This window comes from Prionailurus viverrinus, chromosome A3 (assembly GCF_022837055.1).
Source record: "Prionailurus viverrinus isolate Anna chromosome A3, UM_Priviv_1.0, whole genome shotgun sequence".
NCBI classification, from domain to species: Eukaryota; Metazoa; Chordata; class Mammalia; order Carnivora; family Felidae; genus Prionailurus; species Prionailurus viverrinus.
The window spans coordinates 11118554-11136211 of record NC_062563.1 but is presented as its reverse complement, the minus strand read 5'-3'; the positions used below and the strand labels follow the sequence as shown (position 1 = coordinate 11136211).

General features: G+C 41.3%; 1 protein-coding gene across 5 annotated transcripts in view; it reads right to left on the bottom strand.

Moving 5' to 3' along the window:
• Positions 1-243: 243 nt before the first annotated feature.
• ADNP (activity dependent neuroprotector homeobox) overlaps positions 244-17658 on the bottom strand; it is a 31753-nt gene continuing 14338 nt past the window's right edge. For 4 of the 5 annotated variants that reach the window (XM_047853790.1, XM_047853792.1, XM_047853791.1 and 1 more), the window contains 3 exons: positions 9461-9573; positions 7556-7648; positions 244-5767 (listed from right to left, as the gene is read on the bottom strand). In XM_047853790.1, the coding sequence (XP_047709746.1) occupies positions 2660-5767; positions 7556-7648; positions 9461-9568 (3309 nt within the window). In that variant the 5' untranslated portion in view covers positions 9569-9573 and the 3' untranslated portion in view covers positions 244-2659. The remainder of the gene's footprint in view (positions 5768-7555; positions 7649-9460; positions 9574-17658) is intronic. The other variant, XR_007151088.1, reaches the window with a different exon arrangement.

Below are 17658 nucleotides of genomic sequence, written 5' to 3'. Positions count from 1 at the left end.
CCCTTTTTACAAGAGACCAAAGATGGCACAAGAAAGTTTCTTGATGTACTGAAGAGAGAGAAATCATGCTGCTAGTCGGACTCTGGAACTCCTGGCCACTAGAAAACCTGAAGGGCAAAAAGTTTCCTGGAAAGAAAATCCACAAAATGGTTCAGTCCACAGAGACACTCTCTGATTAGAAGGTGCAGACTGCTGCAGCTTTTTACTTCCAGATTATTCCAAAAGCAAACAGTAGCAACAACATTCTTTTAAAATGGCTTTTATTGAGACACTTTTAGGACTTCTGCAACATTTCTAATTGGGGATCTTCTTTATTTCCAATTCTTAGGTGGCTAAATTCTTTTCCGAATGCCAACAATGCCCACTCCCACCACCTTAGCAAGGAAGCATGCTCATCTGTCTCTGCTCAAAAGTCCAACCAGGAACATACCTTCCCCCTCCACTAGTCTATTCAAGTCTCATTAGACCTCCGAGTAGGATTTGAGTCCAGGCTAAGTCCTTCCCACCTAGTAATTTATTAGGCAGGCTACTTTCAAACCAAGTGTGAGATGGCTTAAATTCAGCTGCTATTACTATCGTTAAGAGAAAACTGGCTTTATCAATGCCAGTTTTTCTGATTTGGTAATTTGTGGCATCTTAATTTGGAGACATCCTGTCCTAAATCTTTTGAGCTGGGGTCTATAGAATTTATAATCTACTTGTATAACAGACTTAAAAATAACTCCATGTCAGCCCCAAATGCCCTAAAGGTTCTAGTCTATTCTTGCACTTTCTCCTGTAGTTGAGAAGCAGGACTTAACATTTTAGAAGGAAGTCGTTCCAACTTTCTTTGGTCTTGTTAATGCTTTCGTTACACCTATCTATTGGAAGGAGTCTTAGAAGTTATGGAAGCCAGCCACTTAACTCTTTAGACCAATGGTCCCGAGAGGTAGGTGCCTGCTGTGCTTCTGCCCTTTGTATGGACTGGAGCTTTCTATCATAGTTGTAATTACTGAAAATGTTGCCTAACACTGCCTCCTTGTAACTGTTCTTTAGTCCGAGTTGCTATTGGGAATCTGTAAATATGCTAGCTCCTTCCATCTTAGCCCTCCAAGCGTGTGATCTCCAAAGCCTTTTTAATAGCAAGATGGTCAAGAGAATTACAATAAAAGCTGACAGAAGTTGCCTGTTGAGTACAATTGTTCCCATTATAAGGTGAAGACCAACATTTACTTCCTTTAGAAGAAGGCCAGGGCATGAACATTCTGCTTGCACATTAATGCCAATCTGTTTACATCCTTTTATCACGGAGACATTTACACATACAAGCAGGCTCTGCTCCTTAAAAAAAAGGGGAACTGAAAAACTCAAGGATGTTTATTTTAGCAGTTAAAAAAGGAAAAAGGCGAAAACAAAACCAAAAGATTTTGTAACAGGTGCCTTGAGAGAAAGCATTCTTTTATGCCAATGGCACATTGTGGTCTTTCACAAGTTTCCTCAGTGGCCGTGGCTTGTCTCTGATGAAAGTGAGCCATGGCATCAGCTGGCACAAGACATAATGGACACAGGACTGTAATGTGTAATAAAGCAAATATTTACATTAAGCACAATACAGCAATTTATTTAGATGCTTAAAATGAATACAAAGGGAAATAAAGATCACAAAATTATACATACTACAACAGTGTGTCATATATTAGATGGTATAAATGAATACACCAGGGTGGTGTTTAACTAAAGATAAAACTAAATATCCAAAAATGCAGCACTCATTGGTTTGCTGCTTCAACACAACACACTTTCATACAGATCTAAAAGGTGTCAAAATTAGTAGCTGCAAAGTCAATTCTTGCATGTGATTTTAGCTTAAAAGATTTCAGAAAACAGATCTGAAATACCAGTTTTTGTTTCTGTCAGCTGTAATGTCAAGGATATTCAGAACAAGAAAAATTCTATAATACAAGAGAGTCCAGATATATATCTTACGTGGCTGGCCTCTGTTGCAAGATTGTACAAGGTTATGTGCAAAAACTAAGTCTGTCCAAAGGTCCATACTAGCGCAGTTTCAAGCTTTTGCTAGGTAAACTAGGTATAGCGTTTATTACACAGCAAGGGCAACACTAAAAAAAAAAAACAAAAAAAAACAAATCTATGATGGGTACACAATAACAATATCATAGGCATCACTTGAATAGGTCTAAAAGACTGTACAAATATACATTTCAACTATTCAGAATGAATACATGAAAAAAAATTGATTTTCCCCAAAGTCTACTATACACACGGGACTGGCAGCTTGTCTGTTGGCCCTGCACCACCACGCAAATCAGGAGAACGCCTCCCAAGGTCATCCAACCAAACATTTTACAGAGGGAAAGAAATGTCGAGAAGGCAGAAAAGTAAACCTCTGCTTTTCCTCGTGTGCGTTCGTGAGCCACCAGCTTCTTGGGTTTTCACATTTATTTACCGTGTCTGTCACAGCAAGTTCTGAAGCCAGATCAGCCGATCGTGTGTCACAGACTTGGAAACCACCACCGGGCTGCAGTGGCCACGCGTCCCCACAGCCCGATGACCCGGCGCTCAGAAGGCAGTGCCAGTGAGAGTACAGCTGTGCAGTCCTGCCGCCAGGAGAGCAGAGTTCCGGGCTGCAGCAGGTCCCCGATGCCAGAGAGCCTGGCACTTAGGCCTGCTGGCTGCTCAGTTTAACTCCGGCGAGGCTGCCGTGCATCGGCTCAGCAACCCCATCAGTCATGTTGTCAAACTGCTCCCCGTCCTCACTGTCAATTGTGCTATTCTGCCACTCAATCTGTGGGTTAGATAAGCGCTCATCATTTTCAGATGCATTCTTCCACTGTGACTGGTCCTTGGACCAAAACCCTTCGACTTTTCCATAGGAACTATTCTTCCATTTCAACTGCTCTCTGTCACCTTGCACGGTAGCCTTTTTTTTGGCAGCTGGCTTACTGCTTCTTGCATCTTCACTCTGGGAAGACTCATCAGACCAGGTTCCTGGTTTCATTTCACACGCGTTGTCCTCAAAGTCTGACACTTGCTGGGAACCAGGACCACTCTCAGACGGAGAAGCACCGTCTTTCCACTCAACAACATCATCCTGGTCAACCTCACTGTCAGAAGCATCATGCATTAGTTTGGCTGGTTCCTCAGTCAAATGAATAGTTCCATACTTTGAACCATCCTCCTCTTTTTGGTCTAGCTTCTCCGATTCTAAAGCATCCTCAGAAATGACCTTCGGTATGTGTTCCTCCGGGTTATCGTTAGGGAGCTTAGGCTCAACTTCAAACACAGGGTCAAAAGGGCTACCACTTCCATTGGACTCTTCTTCCAAATTTTCAAAACTGTCTGAGGAGCTGTCCTCGTCCTTCCCAAGGCTGAGCTTTTTGTCAGCAGTTTTACTAGCATTCACTCTGGAATCCTTCTCATCGTGATTCTCAAACAGCCACTCGGCATCAAAATCCATCTCGTGCTTAACTTTGTTTAGTTCTTTCATGTTGAAGCCCAGTAACACACCGGGCTTGTACTTTTCACAGTCTCGGACACACTTCTTCCTCTTGTTGCTAAAATGGGAAGCAATGTCACTCTTCCACAACCATAAACTGGCAGCCAGCTTCTCAATTTCTCTCCGGGTGGGATAGGGCTGTTTGTTGAAATACTTCGTCAGGAAGCTTTTCCTGGCTTCGTAGGAATCATCTTCGTGACCCTTGGGGTCTAAAGCTAACACAACAGGCTCCTCGGGCTTCTCCTCAAAGAAGCTGGGCGAATCGCTATCCTCATCTAACTTTCGCTTTTTCAGCAAGGGAAATTCCACTTGCTCGTAAGTGCGCTTCACGGGTGCTAGGCCTGGTGACTGATTAAGCCGAGAGGGTGCGTTTGTCTTATCCTGGCCGTTCTGGGTCTTTCCGACACCCCTACAGTGAACGAGATGCAGAGTGATAGTCGAGGCGGTCATGTTGCTGGTATACACACCAAGGCAATGGATGCACTTGTAGGTGAGCTTTTTTTCCACGGGATGAACCGTCTGAATAACTTGGTGCCTCTCTCGTAGGTGATGTGCAAGTGCATCAGATATGGGTCCTTTTAGGATTGAAAAGCAAAGAGGGCAAAGGGTTTTCCCGACATCTTTTTTATAGGGCACTGCTGCTTGAGGTGAACTTTTAACAGGGATATCTGCCTTTTCCTGAACTTTTGGCTGTGGCTTTGGAGGGACTGGAGGGTTATTTTGGGCGTGGTAAGCAACAGATTCGGCTGGGGCATCCCTCAGGTTGTATGTGGTTACAAGGAGATGGATGTTAGTGTGGCTACCCTGCTGCAATGTCAAATCAAAACTCAAAGTAGAATCTGTCTTAGGTCCCATCTCTTCATCAATGTGAACCATCCGCATGTGTGCCGCCATCTTTTCCACATCATTGAAAGTTGAACGGCAATATGGACAAGACAGACCGTGAATTAACATATGGTTGAGCAGGGTGTCTGTGGGCAAATAGCGATTACAGTAGAGGCATTTGCTAGTAAAATTGTGAATTTTCATAATGTAGTTGGCTACTGCTGGGACTTTCTCAGCTTTATGTTCTTTTTCGAAGTGCACACTATAGACATTTTCAGGAAAAAGCTCGTTACAGATTGTACATATTTTCCACTTTTGAGTTGAGGAAGTATTGGCTGGGGGAGGGCCCGTGGCAGCTGCAGTCGGTTTGGAACTGGACTGACCTAATACTCTGGATGCCTGTGACTGGGAGAGGGAGGGAGACTTTAACTGGCCTGACGAGAGAGCAGAGGCATTAGCAGACTGCAGGGAGTATCTTGCTGGTGCCTGGGACCTCTGCTCTGACCCAAGCCCATAAGATCTTCCATTTCCACTTGGAAGTAGCTGCTTCACAGACTGAGACTGCTGAGGGATGGAAACTGGTGCGTTGCCACCTAGACCCAGTCTCATTGACTGACCAACGCCATAGCCCTGGCCTACAGATTTGACTCCATAGTTATTCTGCTGGAGGTGAACATTAGACATCATGTTGACTCCTGTAGAATTTAAGTTAGGCTTTGGTATTGAGAGTCGATTTACCATCTGCTGTGATGGCAAAGACCGGACATTTCCAGAAGCAAGGGAACCAATTCTCGACTGGAGTCCCATGCCCTTCTTCTCTTGAGGTTTGGGAGCAATCAGCATCAAAGGTTTAGATCGGGGAACCACCACATTTGTGTGCCCAATCATGGCAGTGACCTGATAGCCTATGCGTTCGTGGTCTTCGATGACATGTTGTACCAAAGCTTCGTAGGACTTTGGCATGAAAAGGCATCGCTTGCAGTGAATACTGCTCTCTTCCCGGGCATTTGAACCTAAAGGGACTGCACCGTTGAGTGATTTTTCACCTGCCTTTGCTATGTAAGGTGCTGCCACATGCTGAAAATGTTCCCTGTAAATGTGCTTCCTAACTATTTCATAAAGAGGATCTCGGTAAGTGCACTTCTTACAGTAATAAACAGCTTGTTCTACACTGTCAGCCTGCTTAGGTTTAAGGCCATCATTTTTGCTTTTATCTTTGAAAGTGCTGAGGCTGCTACTTGGTGCGCTGGCGTTTGGAGCATGAAATATTTTAATGTGTGTTTCCAAAGTCTTTTTGTCTGCATTGAAGGTACAGTAGGGGCAATTAAGGAGAATCCTATTTTCAAAGTCTTCGCTATGGACATTCCGGAAATGACTTTTGTAGGCAGAGAAAAATTTTGAAGAAAATGGACAAGCACTGCAGCAAAAGGGTTTTGTCCGGTAGTCCTAAAGAAAAGACAAAAACTGCAATGAGAATGCCACTTCCGATAGGCGCTAACAAGTTCTGGGTCTTCCCCCAGACATCCTCTATGTTTAATAGAGATATAATGGTATTTTTAGAACTGAAACTGTGTAATGCATTAATTATTTTTCCTTCTGCAAAATGGATTTATAAATATAAACCCGGATGGAAAAGCAGTTTGAAATCAAATAATTTTATTTTGTTTCCAGAGTATAAACAAAATACTCCGTTCCAGTTTTCCTCAATGTTTAGAAAAGATCAAAGTCATATTTGCTGATTGGTTTTAGAAAAGCCAAAGACAAATGGCTTCAAAGATAAACATTTTACAGTCAGAGACGACAAGAATAAACCCTGTGAAATCACTTTCACTCCCTGAATCAGTAAATCACTAAAGGTTTCAGACTTACTCTTCAGTAAAACTCAGGGCCCAGAGTGCTGTGTGCAATTAGGCAGTAAGACATAAAGATACACCTTTTATCCTTCCCATCATGGAGAATCTTCAAAAATCTCAGAACATTTTTTCCCTCTGATCGAAGTACAGTGTAGTATTCAGATTTCATTGCTGATCAAACAGCTACTGATTTGAAGAGTCTGCTTTCTTCTAGAAGCCTTTCTTCTAGAAGCCATGCTCTCTTCTCAAGCAAGAGCAGCTTCAAAAGAAGTAATGAAGTGACAGCTGCTTTGACTCAAATTAAGAAGTTAAATAAAAATTTCCTATAGACTATGAGTAATGCATGGTGTTAAAAAGCCAACAAGTATTGCAGAATATACTGATTTCAAAGAGCAACTTCCAGAATTATGCTCATTAGCACCTGTGCAGTTTGTCCTTTGAAGACCAGTGAAACACCAGCTGGGCAAGAGATTACCTTTCCTCCGTAGAAACTTGCTTTGTTTCAGATGCTGGTTTGCGGCAATATTAAATACTCCCCTTTTCCTTAAAGCTCAACCCTTATTTAGTGTTAGAATACGAAGCTCTGGGATTCATAAAACCGAATTAAGTGACCTGTCCCACTGGAAAGCTTTTACATTCTAAGACTTCTGGTTAATACCCTTTTAGAAGAAAAAAACCAAGTAACTATACTATCAGATTTCTGACACAGAGTTGAAAAGTAGTAATTCCCTAAGTATATTCCGATGGACAAACAGATCAATAATTAGAGTTACAATCGCTACTGAAATAGGTAACGGTAAAGTCCGCAGTGACAATCACTTCTCCCTGTGGGACAGGAACCACCACCTATACCACTTTCTCTGTCACATCTTCACCTGTTGACACTTGCTGGTGCCTTGAACTACCTAATGGTGTTTTTTAATTCCAATCTGTAAAAATTTAAGCTACACCTGTCACTGCCATCCTAACAAAGCCACCCTGTTCCACAGAGGTCGGATGACACCAACCTAGAAAAAAATACCCTCTCCAAAAAAATAAGAATTGTGACAGACACAAAAATAATGACGGATGACCTAGATGAACAGAATGTTGGAGGGAACAGTTTAGAAACAGAAACAAAAGAGCCAAAGTACTTCTGTGAGGGAATGTTGATGTACACTGGGCCTCAGGACCTTTAAGTAACAAAATTTCCTATTCTCACACTTGAAGTTTCTGTCCAATGACAAAAAAGACAAATTCTTCCTAGTTTTCCCGCCACTTAGGAAGTGGACACTTTCCACACTAGGTTGCTGCCTACAAAACGAAGCATCATTACGAAAAAGCCTAGAGCTGAAAAGGGGATTACCAAGGATGCTGTCATTAAGTCCCCTCTGCTACTTACCTGATTTTTTGTAAGTGAAGGGTCCCATAGTCCTACATCCTCCCATGTAGTGTTTTTCAAATAAAAGTCATTAGGTTCAAACTGTTTAAAATCCTAGAAAACAGTGAAAGAAGTTTACAAAAACATCATGATACCAACTCTAGCCCAACCTGACTTAAATCCCATCTCTTGGCTAGAGCTGGGGAGACACACAGAAAAACCAACCCCACCAAGAACTAAAAGTTAGGAACGTAAGGCTATTAGGAAATAGAACAGGCATATGGAAGCTGCATTCAACATCTTCTAACAACCAAACATTCCCCTAAATGGTCAGCCAGGTTTCCAAGGAAACCAATTGAAGTTCTAATTAAGTAAAAAATTCAGCCACATATTAATACCAAAGCCCCTTTCATTAGAGTATTGTAACTCATCAATTGTAGTATTAAAATGGAATACGAACTAGCAATGTTTGCTTAAGGCACCATGGATGTGATACTCTGTTTCTGCAGGGAAAAAAAAGGGGAGGGGGGGTTGGGGGGTGGGTAGAAATGGACTGGGAAGAAAACTCACGATTTCTGAACCCACAAAAGGAAGAAAGCAAGCTATTTGAAGAAAGTAAGCAGTATTGTGTTAAATTTATCCTCTCCTATAAAAATGTAATGGCCCATTTTCCCCCCAGGCCAGGAAGATAGCAAAGTCTTAGGAGAAAATTCCTCTTGGCTCCTAAAAGGTTCACAGTTCCCTGTGGAAAAATCAAGTACGTATAAATTCCAGAGGATGTAATGGGCGTAGTAACAGGAGGAACACATCAAATGCAGGATAGAAAAGGTATCTTCACATTTGCGTTTATTCTTATGCAGATTACCCAACTGAGTGCAAAGTGGAAGTGGATGGACTGTTTCATTGGGCAGATCTACCTGAATTTGTGGGGTTGGAGAGGCAGTGAACTTCCACGCTTGGGGACAACATAACTAGAGAAGCCCACTTTGGAGAAGCTTCAGTCTTCATCATCCACCCCTAGAGTATTACTCATGGGAATCCGGAAAAGAAAACCCGTTGTATGAAGGAAATCACTTTTTAACTTTCAATTCCATCCAAACGTTTACTGAGTGCCTATTATGTACCCAGCACTGCGCTTGGTGCTGCTTATACGTGGATGGGCAAGGTAGTTCTGGTCCCTGGCCAGCTGGAACTTAAAGGCTAGAGGGGAAAACGGCTTTAAATATTTCAACCAGAGGCTTTGACCAACTAACCAGCAAGATCTGGAGCAAGGAGATCTGGGAAAGGAGGAGACCAGCACACTGGCTATCCCACAGGGCTGTTAAAAGCTCGTAGAATAAACAGGTTAGAAAAACAGTTTGCAAAAGTCCAAACTGTTACACAAGGGGAAGATAATCGTCTGTGATGGGTCAAAAGGGCCAACGACTGCTCAAATCCTAAGGAAAGAGACAACAAGCACCCAAACCACCACGCCTCAACAATCAGAAGGTCAACCAGAACACTCAGGCATATCAGAATGAGAACAGGCTCTGGAGTCCCGCAGACAGACCCTGCCATATGCTCAGCTGTGAGGTGAACCTATTTCTTTACCGGTTCTTCATCTGAAAATTGGATGAGAATTCCTACATTTCCCCCAGGGGTTGTTCTAAGGATCTGAATTTAGAGACCATTTTAAAGCACCTAGTAAAGTGTCTGACACGTATATGTCCTCAATGGTAGAACTGCTTTTGCTTCATGATGCAAAGATGAAAAAGCCCATTTTAGGGAGAAGGGAACAAGTTTAGCCAACTGAGAAAGCTCCGGGGAAGCTAATGCTGCAGTTAAAATTCAGAATCCCAGCTAAGAATTAACCATCCTGGCTGCTGACACAAAGTAATGGATCAGAAGCTGAGTCATGTTAAAATTAAAAAATGGCATGCTACTTACTTCTATGTGTTCTTTACAGTATTCCAACCCAATGTCACTAAGTATTTTTTTCACAGTTTTCCGGGCTTTTCTTAAACTGCCAAGATTGTTGACAGGAAGTTGGAACATAGTTTCTATTGGAAAAAAAAATTTAAGTCAAGTCAAAACACGTACAACTTGTAATATTTCCTAGTTCCACTGATGGCAGGACCACAAACCCTGGCCCACTGACAAAGAAGGTGAGCAGACACCCTTACCTAGTCTGTTCTGGTACTTAGAGCAGGCAGGCAAAATAAGTGCTCTCTGACCTTGTCTAACAGGACATCTTACATCATAGATGGACTAGGAGTCTAATCTGGCACAATTCTAGAGCTTAACTTCATCACCAAACTGGCTTTTTTAAAGTTGAGAATTAGGTTAATAATACCAACCGATTATTTTAAAATTGAGTGTGAGTGCTTTTCTCCTTGTGATGTTGAGCCTCTGAAAATAGAAAAATGTTCACCATTCCAGCATCATTGCCACATAATTTTGAGTGCCAGGGAAAAGAAGGGTTTGTTTTCTGGGAACCGTCCTGCATGCTGCTATGATATTCTTAAAGAAATCTCCTTCAGTGTTTCCATATACTATCCCGACTACAGACACTAACGGTTGTGTAGCCTGCCCCCCAGCCAGCACCACACCTGGACAAAGGCACTCACTTATGGTGATGGGGAAAGCTAGGCACTCAGCATCAGAGCAAGTGCTGTGTTACAGATTTTAGGGGATTCTTCTGAAAAATGAAAAGCCTATATATGTGTGAAGGAACTGAAAAATTATTTAAATGACCTAACACATTAAAGCAGAAATTTAGATCCACTTCACCAAGTTCCTTAAAAAACAAAAGTTAAGAAAATAAAATTAGTATTTGTATGGCTTTCAACATGATCATTTATATTTTCCTATAAAATATGGTAAGAACTTATCTAGTAGTTCAAATAAATATTGTAGGATATAAAAGAGTTCCAAAACCCCAAACTAGAGGCAAACCTGAAAGCCAAAGCATCAGGAATTAAAAGTTTAATACATGCAAATCTGGTTTTCTAATTAATAAAGGCAGGTACTCTCTAATATCACTACCATTTGTAAGCACGACCATAATCAGCTAATCCAAATGTAATACAGAATCATGTTGCCTCATTTATCATTCGAATCCAAAAGTCAATATTGTGGACTATGAAAAATGGAAGAGAGTGAAGCCTACACCAAAGCAAATAGTAACTCCTAGAATTTGGTATGTCACCAGAACTTAGAAGTTTCAAAATATTCTACATGAAGTACTGAAGTGTAATTGAGGTCAAAAAAGAAAAGCACTTCACTAAAAAAACAAAAAACAAAAAAAATCAGCCTTCCCATGCTCAACACCAAACTCCTCTATCAGCTAAGAAGCATGACTATGGTGCCCTCCACACTGTGCCATCCAATAATCAGCCTAGTGGTTAACAGGGGACTCAGAAGTCACTTTGCATACAAATTAATGTGCATTCAAGACCAAATCCATTATTCCTTGTGGAAATTTTATTGCTAAATTGTTTTTAAATCATCTCTTTGAAACTTTTTAACTAGTTGCTTAATAAAACCATTCCCCAAACTAGGTCATTTGGAGAAAGCCACCTGATAGAAATGTTTCAGAAATAACAGAAAATGTTACAGGCTAATTCTGAAGAGACCAGGCATCAAACAGATGCCCATAAGCACCCAAGTCTGAGAAGGGACATTTTTGTTTATTCAACTCATAAACTCTGTGGGCCCAAACCCAGCAGTTCTTTCCGAACTTCCCTAGTCAGTCCTGCTTTACTTCAGAGGAGAGAGATGGGCCCAGAAGGCAGCCATTACTGGTCTCCCCTGCCTCCTGGATAGCAAGCAGCTCAACATCTCAGCAAAACAAATGCCCAATGATCTGGAAATGTCGCCACCACCGAAGCCACCCACCTATACAGAAAACATCCAGGGGAGCTCAACTGCTGCAGAGGATAAAGGAAAACTCGTTCTCCTAAGTGCCCACCATTCACAGCAAGCAAAATTGTTTTAAGACCTCCAACTGAAGCACCTCACTGCACGGTAGGTACCCAACTTATAAACCTATAGGTCTGAAAAAGTGAGTATGCTCATAAAGGAGCTTAGCTACAAGACACTTATACTTTATAAAACTTGGTATTTCAGCCACACAGTAAATCTCAAGTTTACTTAGGCTGAATTAAACAGATATATAAATAGTGAACATTGCTTACCAGAAAATGTTGTACAAAAGTGGCTTTTTTTAAATGATTAGCAACTAGGAGGAGCCTAAGTTTACACTGAAAGATACAGAATACTCGGAGTTAAGATTCCTGGCATTTTTTTTGGGGGGGGGGGGGTGTCTGGGTGGCTCAGTGAAGCGTCTGGCTCTTGATTTGGGCTCAGGTCATGATCCCACAGGTCGTGGGGACTGAGCCCCGTGTCGGGCTCAGGACGGACGGAGTGCAGAGCCTGCTTGGTATTCTCTCGCCCCTCCTCCCAGTTATGCTCATGCCCTCTCAAAATAAACAATAAATTTTAAAAGATGCCAGTTGTTTTTTTTTCCTTTCTTTTTTTTAATTATCTGGGGAATCCTTTCCACCCCCTTCCTCAGATGGAGGTACCCTCCATGTATCTTGCTTATGGAGATCACTTACAAGATTATGTCCATCTGGAGCGGGAATAACACATTCATTCATATGTGTTAGCACTATCGAAAACATTTACAAAGACTCTTGTTTTTTAAGTAAAACACTGCACAAAACAGGCACACAGTGTACGAATATAAGCAAAGAAGCCTCCCTCCTACTCCTGCCCTCCAGCAATGGAGCTCTCCTCCTTCCTATAGGGGCCACCTTTATGTCAAGCTTTTCTACAAGCCAAAGGTTCCAAAAGAACATTTCCAACAAACTCTTATCTGTGAATGTTAGGATTAGTATGGATGATAAGAAAAAGAACTCAAGAGCCCTATGCTGTCGTTTTCCCCAGCCTGTTGCTTGCTGTTAGGAAACAACTTCAGGGTGCCTTGAGTGGCTGCGCTCCGTCTGTTAAGGTGGACTTCAGCTCAGGTCATGATCTCACGGTTTGTGGGTTCGGGCCCCGCATCGGGCTCTGGGCTAACAGTTCAGAGCCTGGACCCTGCTTCAAATTCTGTATCTTCCCCTCTCTCTGCTCCTCCCCTGCCTCTCAAAAATAAACGTTAAAAAACAAAACAAAACAAAACAAAAAAACTCCAACTGCCGGCTTTAGGGTTCACCCATGTTATCTATTTGATTCATACTTTAAAACTTCTATAAGAGTAACTCCTGGCCTCCTCTGCACCCCTAAAAAGCCCTTTAAATTAGAAACCTGGACAAGGGGCCCATACCTTAAGTGACTGAGGGGCAGGAACAGAGTAAATAAGAAATCAACTGGGATTAAGGGCTGTTTCCTCACTTAGCTAAAAATAAAGTGTTTACAACAATTACTCTTAGGGAGCAAGATATCTTACAATGTTAAAATTGTCTGGTGATGGGCTTTCAAAGGAATGCAGGATAGTCTTCCTCTCCAGATTTATCCCCAGGTGGCTAGTTCTTTCTCTTGAACCTCCCTGGCCGTGAGGATGGCTACTTCACCAGGTCTGCACCATTATCTCAATACCAAGGAGAGCTCCCTTCAGTCATACCATAATCCCTTCAGCTCATGGCAAAAAAAGGGGATAATATCCAATATAACAGAATGGAACCACAGTTGACCTGTTTGTCACTTCTGGAGAACCTATACTTTGTGCTCAGAAAAGGGAGATGAACAACAGGACCTAGTTGTTCCCTTCAAAAATCCATCGTGTCTAAGGGACAGGACCTATAGAGCACACAGTAGGCACTCGGGCACTGGAATAAAAAAGATGGTTGTTTTTACCTGCTAACGTTCCCCCTTGGAGCCACCCCTGGTACAGACGATGTGCCATTAGGAGGCCCTTCCTCCATTAGAGCAGAGTGTGCAGGACTCAGGTACACCAATTAAGAGTATTCTATCTCTACAGACACTGATGGTAGAGTTAGTTGGACATGTGCCCAAACAAGACTGATAGTGATGCTGAAAAGGATTCAGGACCTACTACTACATGCAGAAAGCAGAGGGAGGAAGGACACCTGTTCGACTTTTCCTAAACAAGAGCCAAGTACATGCCCATTTCTGCTTAAGCTTAGTTCATGTCCTTTGCAACCAAAAATCTTAGTAGACCACTGGGCAGTGGGACGCAGAAGAGGAAGTGAGCAAGAGAAAAGATGAAGAACTTTATGCCAAGTAATTACATTTGTAAATTAAGTCTAGTAGGAAGAATAAGAGTTTGCCAGGAAGACAGTCATTCTGAAAGATGATGTGGCCCCTGGTTTCATTAATCAAAATAAACACTGTATGAAAAGAATCACTTTCTAAATTCTAAAAGCTCAATGACCTATTTATTTCTTATACTGATTTATTTTTTGAGAGAGCCTGTGAGGGAGGGAGGGGCAGAGAGAGAGAGAGACAGAGACAGAGACACTCAAGCAGGCTCTACAATGTCAGTGCAGAGCCCAACGCAGGGCTCAAACTCACGAACTGTGAGATCATGACCTGAGCCGAAGTCAAGAGCTGGATGCTTAACTGACTGGGCCACCCAGGCGCCCCTAAATGACCTATTAATAAGAGTTAACATTTCCAAGTATTTTATTAACAACTTAAAATAAGTAGCGTTTGGGTAAGCATATGCCATCTGATGAACTAGACTTAAAATATCAATTTTTGAGAATGATTTAAATTCACTGCTGCTGAATGATTCAGCCACACTCCTTCCTATTGATCTTTGAGAATTATATCCACACCTACTGATTGGGGCCAAAACATTAAAGTTTTAGTAATAATCCTGGCCAAACTCCTACTCATGCACTTTCTTAGAAAGCACGAGTCAGATGGCAGAAATGAAAATCTGAGATCTGTAGCCCTAAGCTAGAGATGAAATGAAAACACGTATTGAAGACTCATCAAATACATACTCCTTCTACCCCCCTCCATATACCAAAAACAAAAACATTACTCCACGTACCAAGAGAGTAAATGAGGTAGAGTGAGTGTGTCTCATGAGGACGTACCATCTATATAGGCTGAATCTGTACACAGGAAGGACAATACTACCTCACTGTGAACTTTCCTTAGGAGCAAAGAAGCCATTATCTGAGAAAAAGAATGATCCTTTAGGAAGCAAAATCTCTGCCGAAAGGCTTGAATCAAGCTAGGTGTCGTACTCAGGTTCTCCTGGGTTAGGAAGACGAACAGGAATCCGACAGACGGTGCTAGTTTATCTGGCTCAAGGCAAGGTTGGCAGGACCTGATGTACCAAGAGTCAATGAGGCTTGTCTATGTATGATAAGGTCCCTCACAGAGCCATCAGATCAAGGATAGCATCCTTTAGTCTCTGTTTTTAGGGGTACAAGAAAAGCAGAAAACATAACTGTGCCCACAGAAAGTTAAATCAAAAACAAAAAACCCAACCTTAACCCTTTGACCAGGCACAGATAATCAAACAAGCCAGAAGAAAAAAAAAAAAAGCCCCCACATCAAACTTTTCCTTCAAGTGTGGATGTGACATGGGATTTTTCAGTATTACAATTCTTCATATTTTTATGTGCATTCTTATGTTTCCCAAGTTCTTAATAAGAACATATGGTGCTAATTTAACATGCCAGAAAATACGGAAGTAAATACGACAGCATGTCCTAGTTTCCATCACCCCCAAGTACAAGTGCAACTTTCTCGTATCTGGGAACCAAAATCGAAGAAGCACATACCCGAGTGACAACTAATGCATCAGTTATGTTAGTGATTATAACTTGTAATTATCTTAAGCAAATGTTTCTAACAATGCACTGAGAGCTAGCCAGGAATGGTTACTTCTTCCTGGTAACACCAAAACATAAGCTGCTTAGTCTAAAACCAGGGTTTTCAATACCCCCGACACCCCCTTTGAAAAGGAAACCCTGGTTTCTAAACAAATCTTAACTGAATTATAAAAAAGCAGAGGGACTCAGGTTAAAATGGGAAGAGAAAAAAGGAAAAGTCTGTTCCCGAGAATCTCCTTGAAATAGTTACTTGCCTGAACTGTTTCTAAAGCAAATATATATGCCAAGGTGGCAGTTGTGAAATGTAGAATCGGGACCTGGTGGGCAATCACCCAAAGCAAGAAGTTTGATGGCTACAGCAGAATTCCAGTAGTTTACTGAAAATCTCCGCCACATAAAATTACAGTCTGATCAGAGTATGGTTATCAGAAGCCCACAATAAGCCTAAGGATTAAAGTACAGTTTATACTTTGATGTTGTCTTTTAAGTCTTTCTACATTAAGCTGTAAAGAAAAATACACATGTGGGAAAATCTTTTACTGGGGGCTGGGGGTGGGATCAAAGGCCGGGAATTATGCCATTACTAGTGAAGAAAAATGGCAGTTGTTATTTTCTAAATTAATAAAGAATTAGGAAGACATTCAAACTACTACAATATAAACAATTACATTTTTGAAAACATCCTCAGTCCAAATTAACATGTAAGAAGAAATTCAGACCCTTGATATTAAGAAAACAAAGTATTCCGATGTTCTAAGGATTCAACTATTTATATAAAGATCTTATAACCCACACTGGGGTTTAAGGGTCAGATATATTTTAAGTTTAAATCGCTAACTAAATTTTATTTTTTAAGAAGCACAGACGTTTTAAGATTTTCATGAAATCTTCATGCTACCTATGATGTACTTTTTTTTTTAAAACAGCTCTTGTGACGTCTCTGTGGAAACATTTAGGACCCATTAAAATAAAAATTAGGCAGAAAGAAAACATTTCCATATTTGTGCGCTCACTCTTCCTCTTACCACCTCCTCAGCAACATATTTAATACCAGTCGATATCACAGAGCATCAATGTGGTTATTGTAAAACACAGTTTCTTTTATAATCAGTTAAGTGCTTATCTTTCCTGATAATTCTGGGATCAGAAGCAGTGAACAGACACATCTTATTTGCTTTTAAGGGTGTCACTAAGTCCTACATTTAAACTAAACCAGTCGTAAAAAAGTTTGTATGTTTGTATTTTGAAAAAGAAACCCTGTAAAAGCCTTTCTAGAACAACCTTCCAACGAGTGACAGTGTTGAGAGCCCAGAGCCTAACATTCAGTCTGGAAGCAATCACCCTACTCAATCTTTTTTTTTTTTTTTTTTTAAGCCACAGTCCTGAACAGAAGCAGCTAATCTTTCAATTTCCTATAAACTTGGGCAAAAGACCTTGCAGATGCCAGAGGCTCTTCATAGAAAGGCAGCTCTAATTATCATCTCTCTTTCCCAATCCCAAATACCACAGAGCATGTACCTGATAATCCAGGAGCAGAATGCTCTTCTGGATTAGCAGATCAAACTGTGTAGCATGAGAGGTAAGAAAACAAAGTTTAGGCTCCCTTCTCCTTAATTAACAGAAATTGTGAAGTAGTGTTGAGGCCGCAACAGGGGTTTATTAGGAAAGCCCAGGAGGATGAGGAAGAGAAATTACTTTGCAAATGAAGACACACTTGTACCAGAAACTAAATCTGAATAATGAATTATTTTGCTTAGGATAATCATGTTAGAACCCTGTTAATAAAGCAGCAGACAGGAAATGTAACCAATTTCTGTTTTATTCTTATCCACTAACTGCATTGACTCTTACTATTCTCTGATAATAATAAATCCCAATGGAGTTAATCTTGTCAAATACAAAACTGCCTCCAGAAAAAAAAAGACATTTTGATGTTCTTCAAGTCTTAACCAAATCAATGATTAAATTCCTTAAGCTTTCATACTATTTTTTTGGTAAGTAGATGGCAACAAGAGTGTATTTATGCAAATATAGCATCCTGTACAACGTTTGGTCATAGGAACACTTTTGGCCACTGTTGACGAACCATGGGTGAATCCCTCCCACAAGCAGCCCTGCTCTTAGATCATCTCTCTGCCTGATCACCTTGAGTGAGCACAGCACAGACCCTGCCAGGAAGCTTGTCCCACGCCGGAAAGCTCTGTCCACAAGCCTAGAGCTCTCAGTCCGGGTACAGAAATCTTTAATCCTCTAGCCACAGAGCAGCCTTCCACGTTTTTCAGACCCTTTCTCCTCCCAAATATTCCCCCTTCTCCAAGTTACCCACAC